Raw genomic sequence first — 23,222 nt, 5'->3', positions numbered from 1 at the left:
ATGGCAGAATTTCAACTTTTTTTCTTGGGGGCCATAGGGCAAAGGGCTGTGCAAGTATTGCAGAGTGCAGTAGTTATAGAGCCGAAATTGAGTGTGTTAAACTTGTCTAACCCTGTATTTCGGTTTCAACTGTGTGTACAATGTCTACGCGGCGTGATGTGACGGATCTACCGACTTCTGGTGGTCAATTTCTTCCCATCACATGAGAATATCCGTTTCCTGATCAAGAACATCCTGAACACCGAGGCTAAAAAACAGTAATATGTCGAATCCGTTTATCCCATGTCCCACGCCGCTGCTGCGTTCCGTACCGTGCCATCCTACTCGGCGACACCATTCACATCATTTCAGTGACCTTGCAACACCTTTCCTTTTAGAACATATGATACACCTAGGAACATTATAGACCCCCGTCGCCGTCTTCATCCGAGTCCCAAATCTCGGGGGGAACTAGCGCGTCGTCGCGGACCAGACTATCCGGCAGCATTTGACTCTTTGTCAACAGCTGAGAAGACTCGGGAGCGAGCGGGAAGCCCGGGGGCATGTGCAGCGGCGAGTCGTCGTGGAAGACGATGCTGCTGGACGACTGCAGCTGCGGGTACGACGGCGGGCGTGAGGCGGCGGCAGCAGCGGAGGACTTGTCGGGCGTGGAGGCTTGAGAGGCGGTGGTGGCCTGCGAGGGCCGCACGCCGCCGGATGGGCGAGGAGGATTGATGGGAGGTCGTGAGGCGCGGTACGATGATGCGTTGTAGGGCGTCAGGGGCGGGAGGCGAGATGGCGGCCGCTTGATGGCAGTGCGAGGGTCGGCCCTTGTTGGCGTTGGCGACGATGGTACGTGGTGGCGCTCGGCTTCAGGGGTCGACGGCACGAGGATATCGTCAGATGTAGGGAATTGGGTCGACTGGGCGATGTCGCTCTGGAGCTGGGCCTCGACCTGCTGCGAAACGCTGATGCTGGGCGTCGGCGTCGGCGCTGGCATCTTGTCCCTTGGCTGCGGGGCTGAGGAGCTGGGGAGGAGCTGGACTTGCTCTTCTTCTTCGTCCTGAGAGGGAGGGCTAGAGTGAGAGGGAGGAAGCGACGGCGCGTCCATGGCACCGACCTCTTCGTCGGTCTCGCTGAAGAGCGCATGACGAAGGTTCCATAGCAACTGACCGATAATGGCAGGCGGCAGGTAGACGTAGCGGCCAATCTCGCCGTCGACCCAGCCCTCCTCGCGCATATCCTCGTCGTCGACGGGGTTGTTGAGCTCGTACACCTGCGGCAGGGCATAGCGCCATGAGCCGCCGCCCTTCTCGACGCGGCCGGCGTCGGCGCAGGCCATGTAGCGCAAGAGCGTGCCGTCGAAGAGCCAGAAGCGGACGACCTGGGCGGGGACCTTGAAGGGGAGCACGAGGCAGACGCTGAAGCCCTCGAGCACGTCGGCGAGCACGTCGGGGCTCAGCGGGAGGAGCACGTCGGTGCGGGCCGAGGCTGGCGGGAGCGCCTGGAGGGTCACCAGGGGCACGCGCTGCGACTCGAGGGGTTGCGTCTGGGTGGCGCCGTGGGTGGACGCGTGATGGAGAGGTTTGCGGAGGCGGTTGGCTAGGGGGCGAGAAGGCTTTGGTGGTGATGAGGGAGGAGGGAGCGTCGTGGGTTGGGAGCTTGCGATGGGAGCCAGCTGTGGTGACGAATGTGAGGGGCGAGGTCGTGATCGGGAAGATGCCGCCGAGGAGGCCGTGGCAGCTTGGTTGTGTTGGGCGAGAGGAGCAGTAGTAGAAGCCCGAGTTGGCGTTGACGGCTTGACGTTCTCGTCTCCTTCTTCTTCCTCTTCCGAGGAAGCAATCTGGTCCATGATGAACTGCGTCTCGGGGCCAGCCACGAAATCATTTTCATCATTCTCATCATTCTCGTCGTTCTCGTCAAACACCTCGAAATCCTCGTCCTCGGCATCTGAATCGGGTATCTCCAAGACAACCCTTTTCCCTGCCTTGCGAGGCGTGACTCTCTTCCTGGGCGTGGGGCTCGATGTCTCCGCCTTCACCTTGGCCTTCGTCCCGTCGCCCAGTTCGGTACTCTGCCCCCTGCGCCGGGGTTTTGTAGGAGTTTCCATCTCATCCGCCAGCGACGAGCTCTCGGCAGAGGCAGCCGTCTCGCCGCCGGGCGATGGCACGGCAATCTCCTGCAGCGGCATCGCGCCGCCCGAGCCCCAGCTGTCGGTGGCAAACGAGTCCTGGATCACGCGGTCCCGGCGCCGAGGCGTTGTTGCGATACGAGGCTTCCCCGGCAGCGATTTAAGAATGGGTCTCGGGGTCGACCCTGCAGCCGGCGAGGACTTGTTCTTGAGAGGCGAGGGGCTCTGGCCTGGGGCGCCGTACCGACCCATCATGATGCTCGCGGGGGTTGAGAGTTGGCTTGAGGAAGGGATCTCATCGCGGGCGCGCTTGGCGGGCGTCTGAGGCACAACGGATTCCTGGCGGCTGGCGTTAGGGCTGGACGTTGGTGGCTCGTTTGGCTGTGGCAGCTTAGGCGAGGCGAATCGAATCTGGCGCTGCTTTCTCGGCGTGACGGATGTTCGGTAGTGACGCCGCGGGGTCGGGCTGACGGGGTCCTGGAGCCAGTCCTGGAAGCCATTGTCGTTCTCGTCATTCTCGTCGTCGTCTTCGTCTTCCGAGTCCTTGATGCAGAGGGCGTGTGCGGGGTCTCGGCCGAGGAACTGCGTGAGGGTTTGGGTGTGGTAGCTGGAGGCCGGGAGATCGCCAAGCGTCCTGCGTCGACTCGCGGGTTCGTTCTTGACGGCGGCTTCTGTATCGGATTCCTCACCCAGCGTCCGCCTTCGCTTGGCCCGTTCGTCCTTGGCTGTGACCTTTCTCGAGCTCCCCCTTCGTTTCCTCCCGCCCGAAACCGGCTGCTCATCTCCATCATCTGCATCTTTTCGCAAGCTTCGGTTCTCCTTGTTCTCGTCGACAGTTGCGTCGCTCTCCTTCTGTTGCTCGTCGTCTTCGTCTTCGTCGCTGTCGTCCATGACGATCGGGTCGCGGTCCTCCTCGAAGCTCGACACAAAGTCAATCTGCGTCAGGGTCTGCTGGCGCATCGACCGGGCGCTGCCAGCAGTCTCCTTCTTGCGCGTCTGCTTGCCATACGTGCGGACGACCTTTCTGCGCGGCGGGAACTGGGCCTGCTGTTGGGCCGGCGTCGAGTGATAGACTCGGTTTGGGGCCGGGACGCCGCGGGAGCGGGTCTGTGGGGGCATCGCGGGGATGGATTGTTGAATGTGCCGTGTCTCTATCCAGTCGCGAATAAGACAGAATCAATCGTGGGTGAAGAAGTGGTGGATCGACGCTTGGTGGTTTGCGATGTTTAAGGTTGACAATCGTAGGTTCCCCTAGAGTGGTTGTCACTTGGCGGGCGCCTCCGCGGTGGCGTTCCCGAGCGTGAATGGCCGAGGTGGCGTGCCTAACTAACCAACGCGTCGCGTAAAGTGGCCCACACACTACGTAACACTTCAACGCGTTAAAGTGCACGCCCTTCTTACAGCATTACACTCCGTATCTTATGACCTTGATATAAATACTCCAGACTTAGAGGGTACGTAGGACTAGGATACTACCCAAGCCATTCATCACTTCAAACAAGTACATGGCAGCTTCATCAGAGACACAACCATCAACGATCCATTCATCAGAGGCTCAATAATCCCACCAAGAAGACCATCATCATGCGCCGTCACTCTTCCACCCACATATATAGATATATATGTAAATATATAACGACAAGCTGGTAAACAAAACACCGCAGCAGACGCCAATCCGCGCCCCCCCAACATTTGACATGACATGCGTGCGTGTGTCCCTCATCTCATGGTCGCTATCGTAGTGTACTAGTACAGGGCATCATCTTCTCATCTTCTCACCACTCATCCCATCTGTTCCCTAAAAAACTTCAACCGTTTGCTGGCGGTGCTCGAGACCTCACGCCATCTTCGTTGTCATCTCATCCCCTCATCGGAACGCAGACTTTACCTCAGCCCGAGGCCACTCAAACAAAACATCTCCGCCATACACATCCGTCGTCACTCGTCCAATCCGGCTCTCCACTTCTTCGTAAAACTGTTCGCATTCCGTCAGGACCTTAATCACCAAACCTCGGCTGAGCGCTGGGTCGTCGGCATCACCAAAGTGCTTCTCCACACGTTTCCGTAGTGCCTCGATGCCCTTGCGCACTTCCTTTGCGTCGTAGTTGCCGAGCACTTTGTTGAATACCGTCTTGCTGTTGGAAGGCTGCGCTGCGATGGATCCTGCCGATTTGCCGCTCTGCAGTTGAGCCTCCATGTTCTCCAGATGCTCTAGCACCTTACCAAGCGGTCGTCTCATCACAGCGTTGAGATACAGGCCCATGTGCTCGTAGTATGTTGTATTTGCCTGCTCCTTCCACTCCTCAAGAACATCCAGTCCTCGCGTATCCGTCTCCTCAAGGAAATGGTTCATGTTCTCGATCAGTAGAATGTGGAAGTTGAGCGCTTCCTTGTCCTCGGGGTCCGCGGACCCGTTTGTCACGCTCACCGCAGGATTCTCCCGCGCAATCACCATCAATGAGTCGAACATTGTCTTCAGCAGGCGGTCGTATTCGCGGTCAATCGTTCGTCGGGCCGAGAGGTTGGGGTCTATTCCTACCAGCATGTTCTCCACGGCCGCTGAGAAGGTCGGGAACACACGGATGAAGGAAATGACGCCCTTGCGCTTCTTGATCTTGACCTTCGTGTCCTCAATTGCCCGAATCTGCTCGTCAACGAACTTCTTGAATCGTCCGTCCAAGTGCCCGTGCATCTTCTGCAGCAAGGTGTTGAGGAAATCTTGGTTGGACTGGCTTATCTCCCCCAACTTCTTTTCCATTGTGGCTAAAACTCCAACTCCTTGGCTATGTACTTGTTAGTCTTTCTGCATCAATAATCGAGAACAAGTCGTTCAACTTACAGAGGATCCTGTCCGATGACCCATTCCATGAGTCGAAGCAGCTCCTGCTCCAAGAAGGTAAATATCACCTCCATAGCTCGTGTGACGCGGCGGGCGAGTTCTCGATCGGGCTCCATGAGTCGAGGTCGCTTGAGGTCGCCTCCTCGACGATCTCGGGGCGCACTAGCCGCCACCGAGTCGGGGAAGTCTATCTGCTCGAGCGTTGTTGCGTGGAAAAAGTCAACAACAAAGTTTTGTTCCATCTGCACCAGAGGGAGCAGATCATCCATGACTCCCGCAAACACCTCGTACGGCAGGTTCCTGCTGTCGCTTGTCTGCTTCTCTACTGGTGTCCGATTACCACCATCCGCCAACGGCGATCGCAGGGCTCGGGCGAGCGTCTGACTTCGCTTCACGGTTAGCTTTCTCGCTGTGGTTGCCACGCCACCCTCCTGATGCTTCTCCGCCTGCGATGAGAAAAGAAGCTCGGCTTCTTCGCCAGTCAGCTTTCTCGCGTTTTTTCGCCAGATGGCTACAACATTCTGGAATTCGACCCGGTAGACAGGTTGGCTCTTGTCTTGGTAAACCTGTATGATGTTGTTCCAGTTATCCAGATCGACATCTCGGGCGTACAGCATCAAGGGATGGTATTTCCACAAAACGTCGCGACCGAGGTCGTGATGGGTAGAGTCGACCTTTCTGGAAAGCGCCCCCTCCATTGCCAACTTTGTCTCGTTGAAGGCTGCATCGAACTGCTTTGTGATGAAGTCTTTCAGCCGGCTCATGAAGAAACCGCTTTCCTGGACATACATCTCCTTCTTCTCTCGCACAATCCGCATATGGCTATAGTCGCTATTGAGCCCGTGGGTCTGGTCCGAGTCCATTGATACATCAACCACCTTGTTGGGGGCACCGATCAATGATGGATCGATCTTCGCCATGGCTTTGAAGAGAGTTACGAGAGCGTTTTCGACGTCTTCCAGTCCCCGGATGTTGTCTAACGGTGCTATCTTGAGCGCCTCGAGATCGTTGGCTGTAATGGCACACGTCTCAAGTAGTGATTCGAGCTCCTTTTTGAGCAGCTTCTGGTTAGCTGTTTGTACTTGAAGACCTTGGCCTTGGGCTTCGATGTAGGCAATGTCGTCTGAAAGTGTCTGCTAGGTGTTAGTTTAGACTCAACACAAGTAGTGTTGACCTACCGAGAGCTCGACTGAGTAGAGAGTAAGGAGATTATCCAGTTCCTCGCACTCAGCCATTGCAAGGTCCATGCCTTGCTTGATAGCATCCACACGTTCATCCTCCTCGCGGAAGCGAGCCAACCATCCACCAGCCTGTGCCTTGTTCAATTCACGTTCAAGGTCGGTCTTCATTTCCTCGACGTTTCGTGTTCGCATCTGCTGCCCAGGTATCCATCCGAAATGATCTAGCCACGTGCAGAATTCATCACTTCTATCATCAAGGATCGATGGGTCCACCCCCAATGTTTGCAGGTATTTAGAATCATTGCCTGCAGTGATAGAGCGATGGGTCTCTGTCTTTTTAGGTTCCTTTGTCTTGAGTTCCTTCACTGGACCATTAGAGCTGTTCGGGCGGCTTCGGGGAACCGAAATCTTGACTTCAGGAACCAGGGAACCTCGTCGCGGAGACTTTTCCGTGAGTTTGGGCGGTTCCGGGCTTGGGGGTGCGTCCAGAGGTACATCCTTACTTGGGGAAGGAGGGCGAGGGGGAGCAGGAACAACACCGGTAATGCCATCAGGACCAGCATCCTCGGACTTGTTTTTGGCTTGTCGCATCCGTTCTCCAGCGCCACCAGGTCGGGGTTTGAATGCAGTTGCGGCATTTGCAGCAGACGCGGCCTTCCAAAAGGCACCAGCAATCTCGTTCCTGGACTTCTTGGCTTTTATCATGGGCCCCAGGCCAGGCCGTGAAGCTACAGAGTCTTCTGATGGCTCCGGTGGAACCTGAGGCGTGGACTCTGTTGGTGGTACGGTGGGTGGTTCAGCGGGCGACTCAATGGGTGGGACAGCCGCAGGCTCGGGAGGTGGCGTGGGAGCTGATCTACTTGTTATAGCAGGGGACGACGACGGGCTTGCAAACTTTGGCAATGAAGTACCAGATGGAGCTCTGAGGGCTGAAGGGGCCAGAGCCGGCTCTTGCCTTCCCGTCTCGGACGTACGGGAGGTAGGTGTTGGAATGTCGCGGTCGTTAAAACTTCCCGTCAAAGACGTACCTGTAGACCTCTGGCTTGAGGAGTCCTTTCTAGGCGCCATCCGCTCACTGCTCCTGGGCGGTGGTGCCATGGGTTGCGATGCCATGGATTGCGGTGCCATGGATTGCTGCCCCATGGGCTCTGACCTTTTGGATGGGCTCACCAAGGGGGGAGGGACCAAGTCTCGGTCATGAGGGCGAGTTGGGTCCATGGGTGGTCTTCTCCTTTCTGGCGGGGGCCTCTCTGGTTGATAGGCCTGAGGTCGAAGTTGAGGAGGTGGCTGTGGCTGCGCCAGGGATTGCGGTGGTTGAGGTGGCTGCAGTGGTTGCGGTGGCATTAATACAGAGGGTTGTGCTGTTCGAGGTTCCGGAGGCTCTCCAAACCGACTAAAGGCACCTGGCCCCTGCATACCATTTCGAGATCGAGGAGGTAAGCTGGAGCCATCGTCACTTCTCCCCCCAATAGAGTTGGCAACCGAATCCTGGCTCCTGTTGCTCTGGGCCATCCACGGTGGCTGAGGGGGTCGATCTCTGGACGCAGTCGAATCGAGGCTCCCTGCGGGAGAACTGGTGCCGTTGATGGGGGGACGAACCGGAGGCGTCCTCGCGAAACGGGTGTTTTCGGGGTTGCCTCTCATGGGAGGAGGCCCGGGGCGCGGCGAAGAGGCAGATGAGTTTGGCTGACTAGGCCCTTGTTCAGACTGAGGCGGCGGTGGTCTTGCGGCTCCGGCGGGCGGGCGTCTCCCACCTCCCATGACCTGGTCCAATTCCCTGGTATCAAAGCCTATGAGTTCCGGGACCTTGCCGCCCGTGTATTTGCCATATATCTTGATGAGGCTTGCGATGAAGAACTTCTTTTCCTTGTCGGTCTGAGCCTGCCAGAAGTAGGGTTTTCCCAAGGTGACAAGAAATCCAGTGTCGCCAACCCATTCGCGATGGGAGGGGTCAACTTGAGCGCCAGTGTAGGACTCGATGTGAGTGAGGTCGTCGAGGTTCCATGTCTTGCCGATTGAAAAAGTACCATTGACATTTTCCTTGGACTTGTGCATGCGAACACGGCCCGACTTGCGTACGGCTACAATGATGACTCGAGGTTTCTGGCCTTCGGGGGTTCGAGCTTGAGGCGGAGGTGGGGAGGAGGGATGGGAGGAGAACTCGGTGATTCGTATGTGGGTGATGTAGGTTTCGAGAACTGGTGTCGACGTGTCAGCTCGCAAGCTTTGATTGAAAACATAGCCAGGCTTGGGATGGAGAGGGCAGATGCTGAACTGAACAACTTGGCCAGAGTGGAAAGAGCGGGCAGACTGGCTACGGAAAGGACTTACGAGACCCATCGACATCCTTCTTGTTGAAGCAGCTGTCGACAATGCGGCGCTTCTCATCCTCGAACCGCTCTGCCCTGTTGACAGCCGCGCCGGGGCCGCCACCATTTGCGCGGTCCATGGCCACCGTTTGGCCAGCTCAGCCAGCTCAGCACGGGACAGCGAGGGAACGGGGGCGGAAATCGATCACGATGGAGCGACGACGAGCGGGGGGCGCGGAAGCATATTCGGTCGGGGGAGGAGGAGATGGCAGTCCGGTCGGCGAGGACGAGGTGGAGGCCGGGAGATCGGGGAGCCGACCGAGTGAGGCGAAACGATGGGTGATGGAGGAGGTGGTGACGGAGGTTGGAGGTCGGAGGTTGCGTTCCTTGCGTTCCGTTAGGTAACCAGGTAGCCCCATCAGTTTCACAATCTCTCGCTGCAGGCGCAGGTGGTAGGTGGTGAGCACCTAACTTACCTGCTGTACCTTGCTCTGTCCGCTAGTGGGCAGGTACCTCCAGCCAGTGAGTGCTACCTCCTTCCAACGCCGTTCTGGGGGAGCTCGGGCAGGTACGTACTAGCCGATGGCTTTTGCGGCGCATGGACTCGGAGGTGGGGCCCTCCTTAGCTTCATCCACTCCCCACCGCTTTGACGTATGGATAAGGGAGACATCGGACGGCCGTGGCTGTCGACAACCTCGCTACAGTGTATAAGGTGCTGTAGACCGTTCGAGATCGTGCATCTCTTGCCTTGTATATTCGATTTACAAGCTAGTTGCTAATTGCATATTCACAGTAAATACTGTCCTATCTGTCACCTGGCGTAAGGGCCTGGCGTTCAAAGTTCCGCGTTCAATACGGAGTATGGGGCTGGATGATGACGAGGGAGGCTGAGCAACCCGCTACTGAGCAAACCTGTTTCCAACCCAGCTCCGGTATTTCTCCTTCGAAGAAAGAAAGAAATGATTCGTGATCGGAAAAAGACCATAGAGTTGCTCAAGATATAGTTTGAAGCCAGGAGGTTATCACCTTTGAACCCTATGCTAGCCACGCCGGATTTGAGCGAGCAATACCTATCCGTTCAGAGCATGGACCGAGGCCACACACAAGTTCCAGATAACTCTCAACCGTGCATCTTAGACAGCAACTCTCCTAATCCAACCGCACAAGCTATAGGATATCATAGGCGGCTCCTTACAATCTCTCGCATCTTGTCCAGATCTAACGCCTCTACACTCCGCCCCTTATACCCCGTCTTCGTTTCCGCCATGCACAACGCGTTATAAATCGCCTCCTCCGTCGCATCGGCGGCAGCCTCAAACACCCCGTTGATCGAGTCGTTGTCCAGCATCTCCACCGCCCGCGGCAGCGGCTGGTAGGGGTTCACCACTGGCGTCGCCCCTGCAACCATCGAGAACTCTTGGAACGGCACCTTGGCCGCCGTCGAAAAGGCGAGGAATATGTCTCCGGATGAGTTGCTCCCGTAACCGCCCACCTTGGCGAGTCCGACGGTGGCCCGTTTGGCAACGCGCTGAAGCTGAACTGGAGTGAGGGGGACGTCCGTGGCGATGATGACGATGATGCTCCCGTCTTTTCGAGGTTCCTTGCTCGAAGAGTCTGTGTCGCATGTGTTTTTTGAACTGTCAGCGGTTTGTTGCGACTTGATGATGCGCCCGACTGGGACGCCGCCAATGTGCAGGTTCTCTTGGGCTCCGTAGTTTGCCTGAACTAGAGCGCCGACTGTGTAATCCTTCGGCTTTCCTGTCACATCAACGCCCCTGACGACTCGACTGCTCGACCCCGTCCCGCCCTTGAATCTGTGGCATATCATCCCAGTGCCACCACCCGTGTTTCCCTCAGGCACGCGATCCGAGCTGGCCCCTAGGATGCCAGTGACAACATGTTCTGGCGTAACAGCAAAGCGAGACTGATCGTTTAAGTAGCCATCATACGTTTCGGCAACGAGAGGAAATATGAAGAGATCCATATCTCCCTCTTCATTAGAGTGGTGGCGGAACGCATACTCTAAGACGCCGCGGTATGCGTCGCCGATGGAGGACGAAGTGGTGAGGATGATGGGCGACGTCAACAGCCCCGTCTCCTCGATCCAGTGGGTGCCGGTCATCTCGCCGCAGCCATTGAACCTAAAGATCCCGGCATGGCATGAGTATTTGAACCAGTCCGACCGGGGGAGAATCGTGGTTACGCCTGTGTTCACATTTCTGTCGGGCTGGATAGATTGTGTGTTGACAAGGACTCCAGGAACGTCGGTGATGGAGTTGAGAGGACCAGTCGGCCACTTGCCCAGGTGGAGTTGCGGTAAAATATCGCGGAGACGCGATCTACTGGTGGATGGTGTAGGCTGTGCCATGATGATTGTCCTGTAAGTTGTATCGTGTTGGTTCGTGAGCTAGGGTGACAGCAGAGGCGACGGCGATAAAGAATAGAACAAGTCCCAGGCCTCATTTACTTCGATGTAGTAGCAGTGACGACGACTGCATGATTGTGTCGGCGCTGACTCAGACTGGTCGAGTGTCATACGAGATACGAGCAGGAACAGAGTGGTAGTCACCCAAAAGTTCCAGTGAATGTCGGCCATTTCTAGAATGGTGCGAGTTGAGGCTGCATATAAAATCGAATGCGCATCGTGTTTTGACAAATTAAGTTAGATTTGATGCAACAGCAGCAGAATCATATTTGGTTATCACAAATACTCTACAAAAATAGAAACCCCAAGTAGTGACTTAAAAGAAGGACAATTTGTATATCAACGACCGAAGCTCAACGTCTCATGCTCTAAAATAGAAATCAATCACAAATCAGAATCTCTACTGGTATTTGATGGTTCCCAAAATTGTCTCCAATGCATAGGTACAGTCTCAGTGCTGGGCCACGTGGTGCCCACCCAAGAATATGATATGATCGATAGAGTACAAGACCAAATGTCATTGCGACCTAAAAATGGACAAGCTGATGTGGCTTTCCTTCCAAGTCTCCGATATGTCCATCAGATGTATGCTGACTTGCGAATCCGAGGAATCCGGAAGGCGAAATAACTGCCGTGCCATCCGTTGTGACTTGGTTCCATCGAGCGAATGATTCCTCCCCAAGTTCCGCTCATCCCGCCGAGGGATCTGTAAAGTGATATCATACTCGGCAGTTGGGATGCCATATATAGTGACCAAAGAATCCGGCGTTTTGCATCCTCCATCCTTGAGCTAAGCCCATCTTCTCTCAACTTTTCCTCGTCGAGTCGATAATGGCCACCCAACAGGTCCCTCCCACCTACGACAGCCAAAGCACTTGGAGGGAAATACAAACGCGTTTCCTCCCTGAACGCCTTCACTTCAATTCAGAACACGCTCCCACGGAGGAGTGGTGGGACAACCGTGGCCACAATCTTCATCTCGACCGGTGGCGGAACCCTTCCGCCAAGATCCGGGTTATCCTGCATCATGGCGTGGGTACCAACGGCCGGCAGATGTCCATGATCCTCGGCGTGCCTCTTCATGCCGCCGGCTTCGATGTTGTCGCCATCGACATGCCTGGATATGGACAAACTCGTGTCGCATCGGGCGTGACCTACTCGTACGATGACTGGGTCAACATCGGTAATGATTTTGTTGACCACGAGCTCTCCTATGACGGACGCCCCATTGTCTTATACGGGCTCAGTGCTGGCGGCATGTTGACATACCACATCGCCGCCCTCAACAAGAAGGTCGTGGGTGTTATTGGCATGACTTTCTTGGACCAGCGTATCCGGCAGGTGAGAAAGGAGACCTTACATGATCCTGTCATCGCCTCCGTTGGTATACCAATGGCCCGAATCTGCTCACGTATTCCGCTGCTGCGGTCTCTTGCCATGCCCATGTGGCTCGCGGGGAAAATGTCGGCACTGGTCAACAACCCAGATGCAATGAAGGTGTTCCGCGCAGACAAGACATCGGCTGGCTCCTGGGCGACGATGCGTTTCCTCAGTACCTACGCAACATACGCCCCCGCCATGGAGCCCGAGGACTTTGATGTGTGTCCAATCCTCCTAACGCAGCCCGCTGAAGACCGTTGGACACCGCTCCATCTCAGTGAGTTGGTTCTGAACCGGGTTACAAAAGTCCCTGTTAAGAAGGTCATGTTGGAGAATGCGGGCCACTACCCGCTTGAGGACCCGGGCTTGCAACAAATGGCTGATGCTATTATCGAATTCTTGAATCAGCTGGAAAGCTGAGTCGAAGGAAATATTGAGACCTGCTGTGTGAAATGTTTGGGTCAAGAGTTATCTGTCGGAAATAATTATTGTCTCGGGATTCATTCGATGTTTAAGCGCGTTGCGTTCGGAAGACTTTACGCTCGATAATCAGCCACAAACTACAACCTTTTATATTTTTCCTTTACTAGCCAAATACCCAATAAATTCTCGTTTCTCTGGTATGACATGTGGCACAATTCAAGCCCTTGTGTAAGTCCATACAGATTAGGTGTATATTTTTTGCATACTTATTTTAAATCTGCTATAATTGCTGGATTAATCGCTCTAGTACCCGGTACCAAATACTCAAAGATATTTGTGCGAGCAATACGTTTTCTGTGGAGGCACGAATCTATTACTGACCGGCCTGCATATTCTAGGCTTCGAGGTTGTTTCAAGGCCCCTCCGGAACCGTTGTCTGTTTCAGACACTACCACGACTGGAAATGCTCCCGTCTAGAAGGCTCCGTCCTTGCAAGTCTCATCAATAATGGATGTGTATCTCATATCCGAATCTTGCTCTGCCGTCCACGGCGCCCATCCATGTCCCCGGTGATAGGCAAGACACGAGATCCAGCTAGGAGGATGGCTGGGCTGTCTATAAGTCCGCGTATACCGTGGGGATCAACCTCGGAAGCAGGGCAGGGTGCTTTTGGCATGTCATCTCAATCTTGTGATAAAGAACGACTTCAATGCTCATCCACTTTCTCTGAGTCTCGCCAAGGCTGCTGCGACACCTCCGCTCAGTTCGGCACCCTCTTTCGAGGTCTGACTAGTCTGCCTTGTAGCTTCCGCTGCGGCTGTCTTCTTTGATTCCTCGATCGCAGCTGCAAGCATCGCCTCTTCATCGTCTTCGTCATCCGTGTCATCCATGAACTGGAACTGTTTGGGAGCTGACGCGTTGGGGGGCACTGCAGACGGCGCCCCTGTCGCCGGCGGATCTCGAGACAATGGTGCCGTCGACGGCATCTCTCTCAGCGGCACCCGAGATAGCGGCTTTGCCTGATCGAGCTTGGCCGTCCGATCTGTCGCCTTTGTCGCCTTCTTGGCCGCCTTCTTCACCCGGAACGGCTCATCCACCGCCGATGTCCACCGCTTGACCTTGATGCCACCCCAACCGCTCAGCATGCCGAGCTGCTCTGTGTCGGCGTTGATGGCGTTCTTGAGGCTGCCAAAATTGCTGACGAGCGCAACGGCGTCGGACTTGTTGAGACTCCTCGGCACCGTGACGAACTCGACCAGCTGTTCACCGTAGTTTGAGGGCTGCTGGCCGCGGATGGCGCCAAAGGTTGCGGATTCGTAGCTCTTGTACAGCTCGAGGTAGCGGGCAACCTCGGCGGCGGACCAGCACAGGACGAGGGTGACGTTGTTGACGAGCGAAGTTTTGGAGAGCTCTTTGAGGGAGGCTTCGTGGTTGGGGATGTCCACCATGGTAAGGAGGACACGCAAGTTGTATTTTCCTTGTAGGTTTCGGATTCGGGTATAGATGTACTCGGGGTGGAGGCGGTGATATTTAAGACTGTTGGAACCGTTTGGTCAGCACTCAATCGGCAAGATCCAGGGAGTATGCGCCGTCAACCACGAACCTGAGGAAGAGAGCGCAGGTGCTTAGCCCGAGGACGAAGTCGGCCGGGATATCGCTATACTCCCACGCCAAGGAGCGAATGCTGGTCAGGACGGGGTTTCCCCGCTGGCGCGGCGACACGAGAATATTCGAGCCTGTCTGCTTCTGCGGAAGCGCCTGGGGCGTCGGCTGCACGACCTTTGCGCCAGAGGCGTTCGACGGGGGCGCCTTGTCGAGGCGCTGCGGCGTGGGCTGTTGGATCCGCTGCGGCGCTGGCTGCTGGATCGGCCTACGCACCATGGGCGTTGTGTCGGCGGCGGCCATGGCGGCCAGGAGCTCGTCGTCGGCGCCGTAGTCGTCGTCCATGGTTGTCGCCGGATATAGAGACAGCACTGCAGTTGGATTGAGAATGCTGTGCGCTCAGAAGTAGACCTGGTTGTGGTGAAGATCTGGATCTCGGTCGTGGTGTTGTTGCGCGAGCGTGAACTTTCGCCAATGACGCAGCACGCCGAGTGAGCTCTCTGGCGGGGTCTCCATGTGCTAAGCTCGCTCGCTCCACCACAGCTCCAAAGCCAAGACGATCCATTCACTAACATTCCCATCAGGGAGCTTAATGATCTACATCTCTATGGATATCATCCCTATACGTCAAGTACTATTGCTATTCACAGCGAAAACCTCTGCATCAGACAGGATCTGAGACATGGCATGTTGAAAGACTGCCTCGACCACTAGTCCAAGTTCGACCCAGCTTGGAAGAACATGTCGAGTACCCACAGACACATGACGATGCATCACGCCAGCCGCACGTCACATCCGGTATATCCTATTGCATGCATCTTGTACTGATAGCATGATTGCCTTGCGTTCGGGCGATGAGAAGGTACAACAAAGATACACGCGCCACGCTAGTTGCTTCCAAACGGGCCAAGAAAGCGCGCCAGCTCACATGCATGTCCGGTACAGCATCATTGGTCTACGCGAATTAGGCCCCAACGTCTTCGTGTGTGCCCTGTTTTGTTGACTTTTGGTTTGTTTTGAGAAAATACTGTGCGGAGTAATTGTGACGACAGCGGCACTCATCTCATGCCTCGACTTTGCCATGGCCGCGTTTCGTTCTCGATGAGATCCGCAGCTTGGAATCCAGAACCAATATTTATGTTTAATATTCTTGGTAGATATTCATGGCCAGAGGCCAAGCCTTCAATCTATGTATGATGTAAACACACCGTTCCCTTCAATAATCCCGTATTGGACCAGTTGTCAAACGCCAAATCCGCCATCCATCCATGATCCCAGCCTACAGGTCGCCCCGTGATAGTAGTTTTTAAACATAAATTGCCGTTTCCCAGTCTTCCCATGTGTCTCCATTTAATCCAAAGACTCCTCCAGCCCACTGTAATCACCCTCATTGAGCACAGCGCCCGCCGCCATCGATTCGTGGATCGAATAAAGGGCACACAACCACGTATCAAAGATCTGGGTAACCTTTCCAACCTCTCCATTGCCATTGCGAAGGGCCATCCTCGCAACCTGGTCTCGTAGTCGCTCATATGCCTCGATCATAACCCATATCTGCAGGGCGGCGTTGTCTGGCCCGCTGCGAACTGGCCTATCTGCCACAGCAGATGATAACTCCCTGGTGAGGAGGTCAAGACATATCTGTAGGCTGAGGTTGTCCTGAGAGGTTGGCCGGTTATCTCGGGAGTAGGGACGGTAGTCCTGAGATGGAGGACGGGTTGAGGTTGGGGAATCGAATGATAGTTGGGAGTAACCAGGAGAAGGCTCAGGTGAAGGATCCGTAGAGAATGAGATGGGCTTGAAGTAGATGGCATCTTCTTCGAAAGCCACCATATCACCGTCTTGGGGGGTTATTGACTGAAATGGCGGGCTTGTTTGCTGAAGAGGTTCCAAGTGAGTACGCGAGCGTGGTCGAGACATTCTGTGGGTGTCTGGTAGTAGGTGGCTTCGGGGCACTTCTCGTGCATCTAGTCGCCACGGTTCGGCCGGTGCATTGGAATCCTCATAAATCGACTCCGTTTCAGTGCCGTCCCTAGACTCCAAGACTGCCCGGTACTGATCGGCAATCAACTCGACGCTTGATGTCTTGTTCGCAACATTCAGCCCTCTTCCATACGAGGGGTTCTCAAGCTGTCCAATTCGGAATACCGGTGTCTTTGCTTGGCGGCGCATGGTCGATGCAGTCGAAGTAGAAGACACTGGGGAGGGAAGGGATGAACTGTCGAGGGACGGCCGACCACCAGAATCATGGATAGTGAGGTGGGAGAATTCGGGAATGTGGCGCTGTGAAGGTTGCCTGACCACTAGAGGTCTCGGTTCGAGTTCGTCAGAGAGACTGATCAGAGTCTTGGGGCGGAGATAGTGGCTCCATTTCGAATCGCTCAGGTCTGGGGCACCATTCTGATTCTGGCGGGGTGACTGCAAAGGCATTGCGGCTTCAGCGTTGCGACTGGCCGTGGAGTCGGCGGAACCGCGTTTGCCCATAAGGCTCTTCAGCTTTGGGTCGCATTTTTGGAGCCTTCTGCGGGTGGGCTTGAGGGTTTGAGTCCCAGGGCTTGACATTGCTAAATCTTTGTCCTTCAGGTGTTGTCCGGGTTCGAATTTAAGGCGGGCGCATTCGCGAGAACCGAAGCGACTAGTAGACGGCACTGGGTCGTCATTCAGGAAGGGCTTGGGAGAGAAAGCAGCGTATTGGAGGTCGGAGGTAGGTTGGTAGGTTGAATAGGTGATGTTGGTTGTAGTTGGGTCTGTTGTCGTGGGCTGCTTCCGTGCGGACAAGAGCTCCTTGATATTGGAACATATAAAGAAAACAAAAACCGGATGTGAGCCAAGTAAGAGGCTGCAGCAAGAGTTGGGCAATGCATGGCTGGCAATTCCTTACCGCCTCGGAAGAGGGACGCAAGTGACTCGGAAGAGACCCAAGAGGGTGGCTTGGGCCCTGCAAGCTCGCAAGCTTGCATGTAGTGGACGGTAGTGGACTGGAGTGGGCACCCAATGGAGGAGCTGCGAGGCGGATGAAAGCCCACGTCATGGGCCCAGTGGTTTACGCGGGCGATGGCGTCGTGGGCAGGGATCTGGCGCGTCGGGATTCGCTGCGTCGAGTCGCAGGGCTGGGGGCCGAGCGACATCCCGATCGAGGGCCGGATCGACGCTGTCACAGGTACCGTCCAGGAATGTAGGGAGGCCTCGTCCGGGATTGTCCGGCTGGTGCAAGGAGTTCTTGAACAGTCTCGAACTTGCTTCTCTCGCTTCGGCGTCGTCGTCGAAACCAGAGGCCGGGATTGTCAACGACCAACACAACCAGCCAGCCAGTCAGCCACCAGAATTTAGCTCTCGGATTGAGTGTTGGTCGACCGACCAGCAACGGCGGGATCCATCAAAAGACTGGGTACCAAGGCGGGCCGGACGTTGATGGGGCGATGCCCCCATGTCAAAGTGCCTTAATTGATGTCATGTGCAGCGCGGCAGCAAGACTACTCCAGCCTCCAGGTCGACATGTTCTAAAACGGGACACTGGACCATGTCGGCAGGGACCTCTCAGAGGCAGAAAAGCAAGGCGCCCACCTTGGCCGATGTGTTGGCTCGTCCTGAGTTCGTCATGTCCCGTGATTCTCGTTGATGGCGGGTTTTCTGCAAGGAGGGTCTAGGCGAAGAGACATTTTCCCAAAGTCGACAAGCAGGTCTTACTTGCCCTTCACTTAGCCGGACGGCAAGATGCAAAAGCGAGGTACCATGCAAGGGGCCGTGTCTCGCTCGGTGCTTCTCAGCGGATGTCGCCTCGATCCTGTTTCTCAGCTATGACGGCAGAGGCTGTAAGGGATGCAGCGGGTGTGCCTTGAAAAGAAGCGTCCCAGAAGAGGTTGGTACGGAGTACGGAGTACATGTTGGTACAGTCGGAATATAGGAGGAGCACTGTTACCCACACCGTGCACTGTGCCCCTCACCCAAGTGGCAAGATCTTGGTGTGGGTGGGTGAGGGGTAATTAAGAGTTGGCACGAATCGTGGGGTTTGCCCAGGACGCCATGATTCAGGCGGACAAGGGATTGGACGAGTTGCCAAGAGAACATTTCTCCGAAGCGGTACGTAGGCCGGTAGGCCAGTAGGCCAGTAGAGGATGATCGATCGTTGATTGCTTTTAATAACTTCCAAGAAATCACCTACACACTGCCATCTTCTACACTCTCTTGTACGGAAAAACTCATCTCCCTCCTCCCCTCCATCTCTCTCACACGGGGATAGACGGCATTGCGCGGGGGTGGTGGGGGTTGGATTCTTCACTACCCAATTCCATCCTACACAAACGTCGTATTTGCACTACGATGTAGCACGACACGGATAGGCGGCACTGAATATAGCCTCTACCAAGACCTCGGCCCATCTAGCCTGACTCCCCCCAAACTCGCAAACCCCCAAACCTCCCCCTGGCGCGCTTCAGCAGTGGCCGCCGTCCTCTTGATGGCTCGACAACCCCTCCAAATCTCCACATGCCGAACACCGTCAGCTGTCTCCCCCATACTTTTAAGGAAGGCCGCTGTCGAGATGGTTTCTTCTTAGGGGCTCGCTGCACGGAGGTATTTATCCATCAATCAGCATCCTCGGAGCCCCTTGTAGGTGTCGCGAGGTCATGATTTCTCCACAAAAACTCCATGCTCGCCCGCGTCGCGATCTTTGGAGCTCCAGCTATAAAGCAGCCTTGCGCAACGTGACCTGCCGTCTGCCATTCGCATTGAGGTCCCAGGTTCAATAATTCCCATACCCATTTTGCTTCGCACATTTTGTGAGTAGCCGCACGCTGTTTCTCGACATTCACAGTGTGTCCGAGCCGGAATCGCAGTGACATTCTACTTGGCCCCTCCCCCGCGATCGCTGTCACCCCACATCTTCTCTCTCCCCTCATACTCTCCTCCCTCACCATTCAAACCACCTCTTACAATTACCGCCACCATGACTGAGATTACCATTACCGGCTGGAAGACCCGGGATGTTCGGTTTCCGACCTCCCTGGACGGTACCGGCTCCGACGCCATGAACGCCGCTGGCAACTACTCTTCCGCATACTGCATCCTCGAGACTGACTCCGAATTCACCGGACATGGCATGGTAAGCTTCTTTTCCTCTCCAATGCCCCCTAAGCTTGAGTAGATGCAGCTAACCACTCTCCTAGACCTTCACCATCGGCCGTGGAAACGACATCGTTTGCGCCGCCATCAACCATGTTGCCGACCGCCTCCAAGGCAAGACTCTCTCATCTCTCGTCGCCAACTGGGGTGAGACCTGGCGCTACCTCGTCTCCGACAGCCAGCTCCGCTGGATCGGCCCTGAGAAGGGAGTCATCCACCTCGCCCTCGGAGCCGTTGTCAATGCCGTCTGGGACCTGTGGGCCAAGTCCCTCGGCAAGCCCGTCTGGCGCATCGTGGCCGACATGAGCCCCGAGGAGTTCGTCAACTGCATCGACTTCCGATACATCACCGACGCCCTCACACCCGAGGAGGCCATCGCCATGCTTAAGGAGACTGAGAAGACCAAGCCCCAGCGTCTGCAGGATGCCCTCAACAACCGCGCTGTCCCTGCCTACACCACCAGCGCTGGCTGGCTCGGCTACGGCGAGGACAAGATGAAGGGTCTGCTGCAGGAGACTCTGGACGCTGGATACCGCCACTTCAAGATCAAGGTCGGCGGCGACATTGAGCGTGACCGCAAGCGCTTGAGCATTGCTCGAGAGGTCATCGGCTACGACAAGGGCAACGTCCTCATGACCGACGCCAACCAGGTCTGGTCCGTCCCGGAGGCCATTTCTTACATGGAGAAACTTGCCGACTTCAAGCCCTGGTTCATTGAGGAGCCCACATCTCCCGATGACATTCTCGGCCACAAGGCCGTCCGCGAGGCCCTGAAGCCCTACGGCATTGGCGTGGCTACCGGCGAGATGTGCCAGAACCGCGTCATCTTCAAGCAGCTCCTCCAGACTGGTGCCATTGACGTGTGCCAGATCGATGCCTGCCGCATGGGAGGTGTCAATGAGGTCCTCGCCGTCCTGCTCATGGCCAAGAAGTTCGGTGTCCCCATTGTGCCTCACTCCGGCGGCGTTGGCCTCCCCGAGTACACCCAGCACCTGAGCACCATCGACTACGTCGTCGTCTCAGGCAAGCTTTCTGTCCTCGAGTACGTCGACCACCTGCACGAGCACTTCTTCCACCCCTCCGTCATCAAGGATGGATACTACACCACCCCCGTCGAGCCCGGCTACAGTGTCGAGATGAAGCCCGCCAGCATGGACCAGTTCAGCTACCCCGGAGAGAAGGGCGTGAGTTGGTGGACTTCGGATGAGGCCAAGGTCATTCTTGACGGCGTCAAGATTTGAGGGATTGTGATTGAGCCTCAAGAAAGAGTTGGAAATCTACCGCTATAAAGTACCCGAAAGATGCTTGATATGAGGAATGTCATGATGTAATGAACCTTAAAACGCCCGATGGATTGGATAGTTTCCGTCTATAGTACGAGCCAGGAGTGCTCACAATATAAATAGCCCCAGGATAAAATGGGCTATGTTTAACAATCAACGTCCGACCTACCACGCAATGTACGTCCCCATCATGACACAATGCTAAATGAATAGAAATACCTATCATCAAAACATACCCAAATGCAACCAAATCATTACTCGAGCCTTTCAGTCTTAGCCGGAGGCCCTTTGAATAACTCCTCCCACGACTCGGGTCTCCAACTCCACTTGTACTTCTTTGCGTACTTCCATTCTGTGTGTGCTCCGTAATTGTCTTTCTCAACTGAGGAGTCCAGCAACTTTACGAAAGGGTCCATCTTCTTTAAGTAAGAGTCGCACGGGTTTCCGAAATTGTCGAGGCCCGTCCACTTGTAAACTTGGATCGGATGGCCTCCTGACGTGTATATGTATCGGTTGCCGAACTTGCCATGGGATTTCTGATGCTCGCGTCGTACCTGGACTTGGTCGTCTGGACCTCCCCACATGAGCCAAAAGTTCCTGAGAATGCGGCCCATCCAGACGGCTTCCCGGGTTACAGGGTCGTCCTGTGTGAACTCCCTCCTGTCCGAGTAGTCCCACTCGGGATCGAACACTGCGTACCGAGTGGCTCCTTGGGCGCCGTGAAGGGTGTTTAGGTGCTTGAACAGCTCCCACGCGCGTGCCTGCCACTTGGTATCGTCGGTGGCCCGGAAGGCGTTATACACCAGGTCGGATAATTCGACGGCCGAGACCTGTCTCGGGCCTTCGGGCCATACATTAACGTCCCTGTAGATCTGCCAGCAGGTTTCTGCGATGTCGAGTCCAAATTTGACATATTTCTCCTCCTCCACGGCCATGCCTCCGACAATGAAGTTTAGACCGGTAGCGCAGGCGGCTATGTTTCGATGTTAGCATATCTAAAATGACAACCCTGAACGACTGAGGGATTGGGGAACTTACGGCGACTAGAGTTGGAAATGGTCAAGTTGCCCGAGAAATCTGACAGAAAGTGCAACTCCTGATGAACGTCAGGAAAGCTCTGGAGATTCTCGATGACCGAGTCCGCTGCTTTTATCCACCAGCCCTTGTAAAGATGGAACCGAATGGGATCGTATGTCCACAGCTTGATGAGAGCTTCGTAGTAGAGGCGGCCCTCGTCGTTCCACCCGCCATCTTCGCCAAGAAACCAGCCGTCGGTGAGGTTGACGCGATTTGCGAACAGTCCTGAAAACGGTTGAGACGATCTGGGCATTGGGTGATGGAGTCGAATTCCAATCTGCTCAATCTTCTTGCTGTAGTCTTTGACGCCCGATACGTCGCCGAGGCGCACCCACTCCAGCATTATCGAGCCAAGTTCGGCGAGGGTAGTGTTCTGCGCGGGGACCTTCTCGTGTTGGGGGTAGAATTTAACGACGGGAACAGGAAATCCCGAGGGCGTATCGAAGGCAACACTGAGGGTACGGGCGAGCGTCTCAGCTTGGTCGAGATAAGTATGTAGAACGCCTTTCTTATACATGAGGTAATTGAACTGGCCAGAGAGAAGGTCGTAATCTGTTAAACGGTCAGCGGAGACCTTGGGGAAAACCTGGAGAAGGACTGGAGTGGGGTGACGAATAACAAGATTTGATACTTACTGGAGAGCATAGCTCCAAGGTAGTTGGCGGCATAGGAGAGAGGAACTGGTTTTTCCCACTCATGTGTATCGTGGAAGTTGATGAGCTTCACTAGTTCTGTCATGCGGTTGACCGTCACAACTTCGCGCATAATAACGGCTGTGCTCAGGCCGAATACCAGCGGAGCTCTCCAACCATATCTTCGAAGCGTCAGCCCAGCGTCTCATCAAATTTGCCCCCAGGGCTGATGGGGGGTTGACTCACGGATCTTCTACAAACGACCCATTCGCGAGAGGAACTGTTCCGTTTGGGTGTGCATAGTCGATATAGTGGTGCCAGGCGTATCTGGACGCCTCCCTGACCTCGCGGGCCTTGTTGTAGTCACTGTAACTCAGCCAGATGTCATTCTTGTACGACTTGTAGTCCGGGCGGTAGATGGCAGAAGACACCAGGTGGGCAAAGAACCCGAGCAACAAGATGGTGAGTTTGTGCGGCAACATCTCAACAAAGGACGAAATCAGTGTATAAAGGAATGGGACATACGGGCACGGGAAGTGATGATGAAGTAGATATGTAGAGGTGAAAAGAGGAGTAACAACGGCTGGAGGACAGAGCTCTGCTAGAAAAAATCATGCGGTCAGCAGGAGGCCACTGCAAACTTTGTGATATTATCCTTCAAGGAGGCGAATGCAATCAATGTGATCTATCCTTCAAGGTCACAACTCCAGGCAGCGGCTGCAAAGTAGCAAAGCTATCTCATCAGGTGGCAACAACCCTTATGATGAGCTCCATCAAGGCCCTGGGTACCTCTAGAAATAACATGGTTTCAATACCATCGGCGGTCCTGTTCTTTCACC

General features: G+C 55.3%; 8 protein-coding genes across 8 annotated transcripts; 2 read left to right on the top strand and 6 right to left on the bottom strand.

Moving 5' to 3' along the window:
* Positions 1-93: 93 nt before the first annotated feature.
* Positions 94-3,393, bottom strand: BGZ61DRAFT_448316 (uncharacterized protein). Its single transcript, XM_046245465.1, has one exon. The coding sequence runs from the start codon at positions 3,227-3,229 to the stop codon at positions 401-403; it is 2,829 nt and encodes a 942-aa protein (XP_046107112.1). The 5' UTR covers positions 3,230-3,393; the 3' UTR covers positions 94-400.
* Positions 3,394-3,977: 584 nt separating this feature from the next.
* Positions 3,978-8,579, bottom strand: BGZ61DRAFT_347721 (exocyst complex component Sec3-domain-containing protein; the record flags this gene model as incomplete). The annotated part of the gene is made up of 4 exons (XM_046240002.1): positions 3,978-4,893; positions 4,950-6,082; positions 6,128-8,328; positions 8,462-8,579. 4 exons carry the CDS (start codon positions 8,577-8,579, stop codon positions 3,978-3,980), a joined length of 4,368 nt encoding a protein of 1,455 aa, XP_046107111.1.
* A 565-nt stretch (positions 8,580-9,144) lies between these two features.
* On the bottom strand, positions 9,145-10,951 carry BGZ61DRAFT_448314 (peptidase family S58-domain-containing protein). Its single transcript, XM_046245464.1, has one exon. It carries the CDS (start codon positions 10,806-10,808, stop codon positions 9,618-9,620), a length of 1,191 nt encoding a protein of 396 aa, XP_046107110.1. The 5' UTR covers positions 10,809-10,951; the 3' UTR covers positions 9,145-9,617.
* Positions 10,952-11,566: 615 nt separating this feature from the next.
* BGZ61DRAFT_448313 (lysophospholipase-like protein) lies at positions 11,567-12,868 on the top strand. Its single transcript, XM_046245463.1, has one exon. It carries the CDS (start codon positions 11,697-11,699, stop codon positions 12,663-12,665), a length of 969 nt encoding a protein of 322 aa, XP_046107109.1. The 5' UTR covers positions 11,567-11,696; the 3' UTR covers positions 12,666-12,868.
* A 513-nt stretch (positions 12,869-13,381) lies between these two features.
* Positions 13,382-14,615, bottom strand: BGZ61DRAFT_347837 (restriction endonuclease type II-like protein; the record flags this gene model as incomplete). Its single annotated transcript, XM_046240012.1, has 2 exons — positions 13,382-14,204; positions 14,272-14,615. 2 exons carry the CDS (start codon positions 14,613-14,615, stop codon positions 13,382-13,384), a joined length of 1,167 nt encoding a protein of 388 aa, XP_046107108.1.
* A 540-nt stretch (positions 14,616-15,155) lies between these two features.
* Positions 15,156-17,254, bottom strand: BGZ61DRAFT_448311 (uncharacterized protein). Its single transcript, XM_046245462.1, has one exon. It carries the CDS (start codon positions 16,830-16,832, stop codon positions 15,621-15,623), a length of 1,212 nt encoding a protein of 403 aa, XP_046107107.1. The 5' UTR covers positions 16,833-17,254; the 3' UTR covers positions 15,156-15,620.
* Positions 17,255-19,215: 1,961 nt separating this feature from the next.
* On the top strand, positions 19,216-20,632 carry BGZ61DRAFT_347502 (enolase C-terminal domain-like protein; the record flags this gene model as incomplete). Its single annotated transcript, XM_046239983.1, has 2 exons — positions 19,216-19,371; positions 19,436-20,632. 2 exons carry the CDS (start codon positions 19,216-19,218, stop codon positions 20,630-20,632), a joined length of 1,353 nt encoding a protein of 450 aa, XP_046107106.1.
* A 296-nt stretch (positions 20,633-20,928) lies between these two features.
* On the bottom strand, positions 20,929-22,865 carry BGZ61DRAFT_530704 (glycoside hydrolase; the record flags this gene model as incomplete). Its single annotated transcript, XM_046253591.1, has 4 exons — positions 20,929-21,647; positions 21,713-22,303; positions 22,387-22,565; positions 22,630-22,865. The coding sequence occupies 4 exons, from the start codon at positions 22,863-22,865 to the stop codon at positions 20,929-20,931; spliced, it is 1,725 nt and encodes a 574-aa protein (XP_046107105.1).
* Positions 22,866-23,222: the final 357 nt, after the last annotated feature.

Source organism: Ilyonectria robusta (genome assembly GCF_021365365.1).
Source record: "Ilyonectria robusta strain PMI_751 chromosome Unknown BGZ61scaffold_6, whole genome shotgun sequence".
Taxonomy (NCBI): Eukaryota; Fungi; Ascomycota; class Sordariomycetes; order Hypocreales; family Nectriaceae; genus Ilyonectria; species Ilyonectria robusta.
The sequence above is the reverse complement of the archived record's forward strand: the minus strand, read 5'-3'. Positions and strand labels throughout refer to the sequence as shown.

What these genes read in the sequence shown, in the direction of transcription:
- BGZ61DRAFT_448316 (XM_046245465.1), bottom strand. Translation starts at nt 3,229, where the DNA reads ATGCCCCCACAGACCCGCTCCCGCGGCGTCCCGGCCCCAAACCGAGTC.
- BGZ61DRAFT_448314 (XM_046245464.1), bottom strand. Translation starts at nt 10,808, where the DNA reads ATGGCACAGCCTACACCATCCACCAGTAGATCGCGTCTCCGCGATATT.
- BGZ61DRAFT_448313 (XM_046245463.1), top strand. Translation starts at nt 11,697, where the DNA reads ATGGCCACCCAACAGGTCCCTCCCACCTACGACAGCCAAAGCACTTGG.
- BGZ61DRAFT_448311 (XM_046245462.1), bottom strand. Translation starts at nt 16,832, where the DNA reads ATGTCAAGCCCTGGGACTCAAACCCTCAAGCCCACCCGCAGAAGGCTC.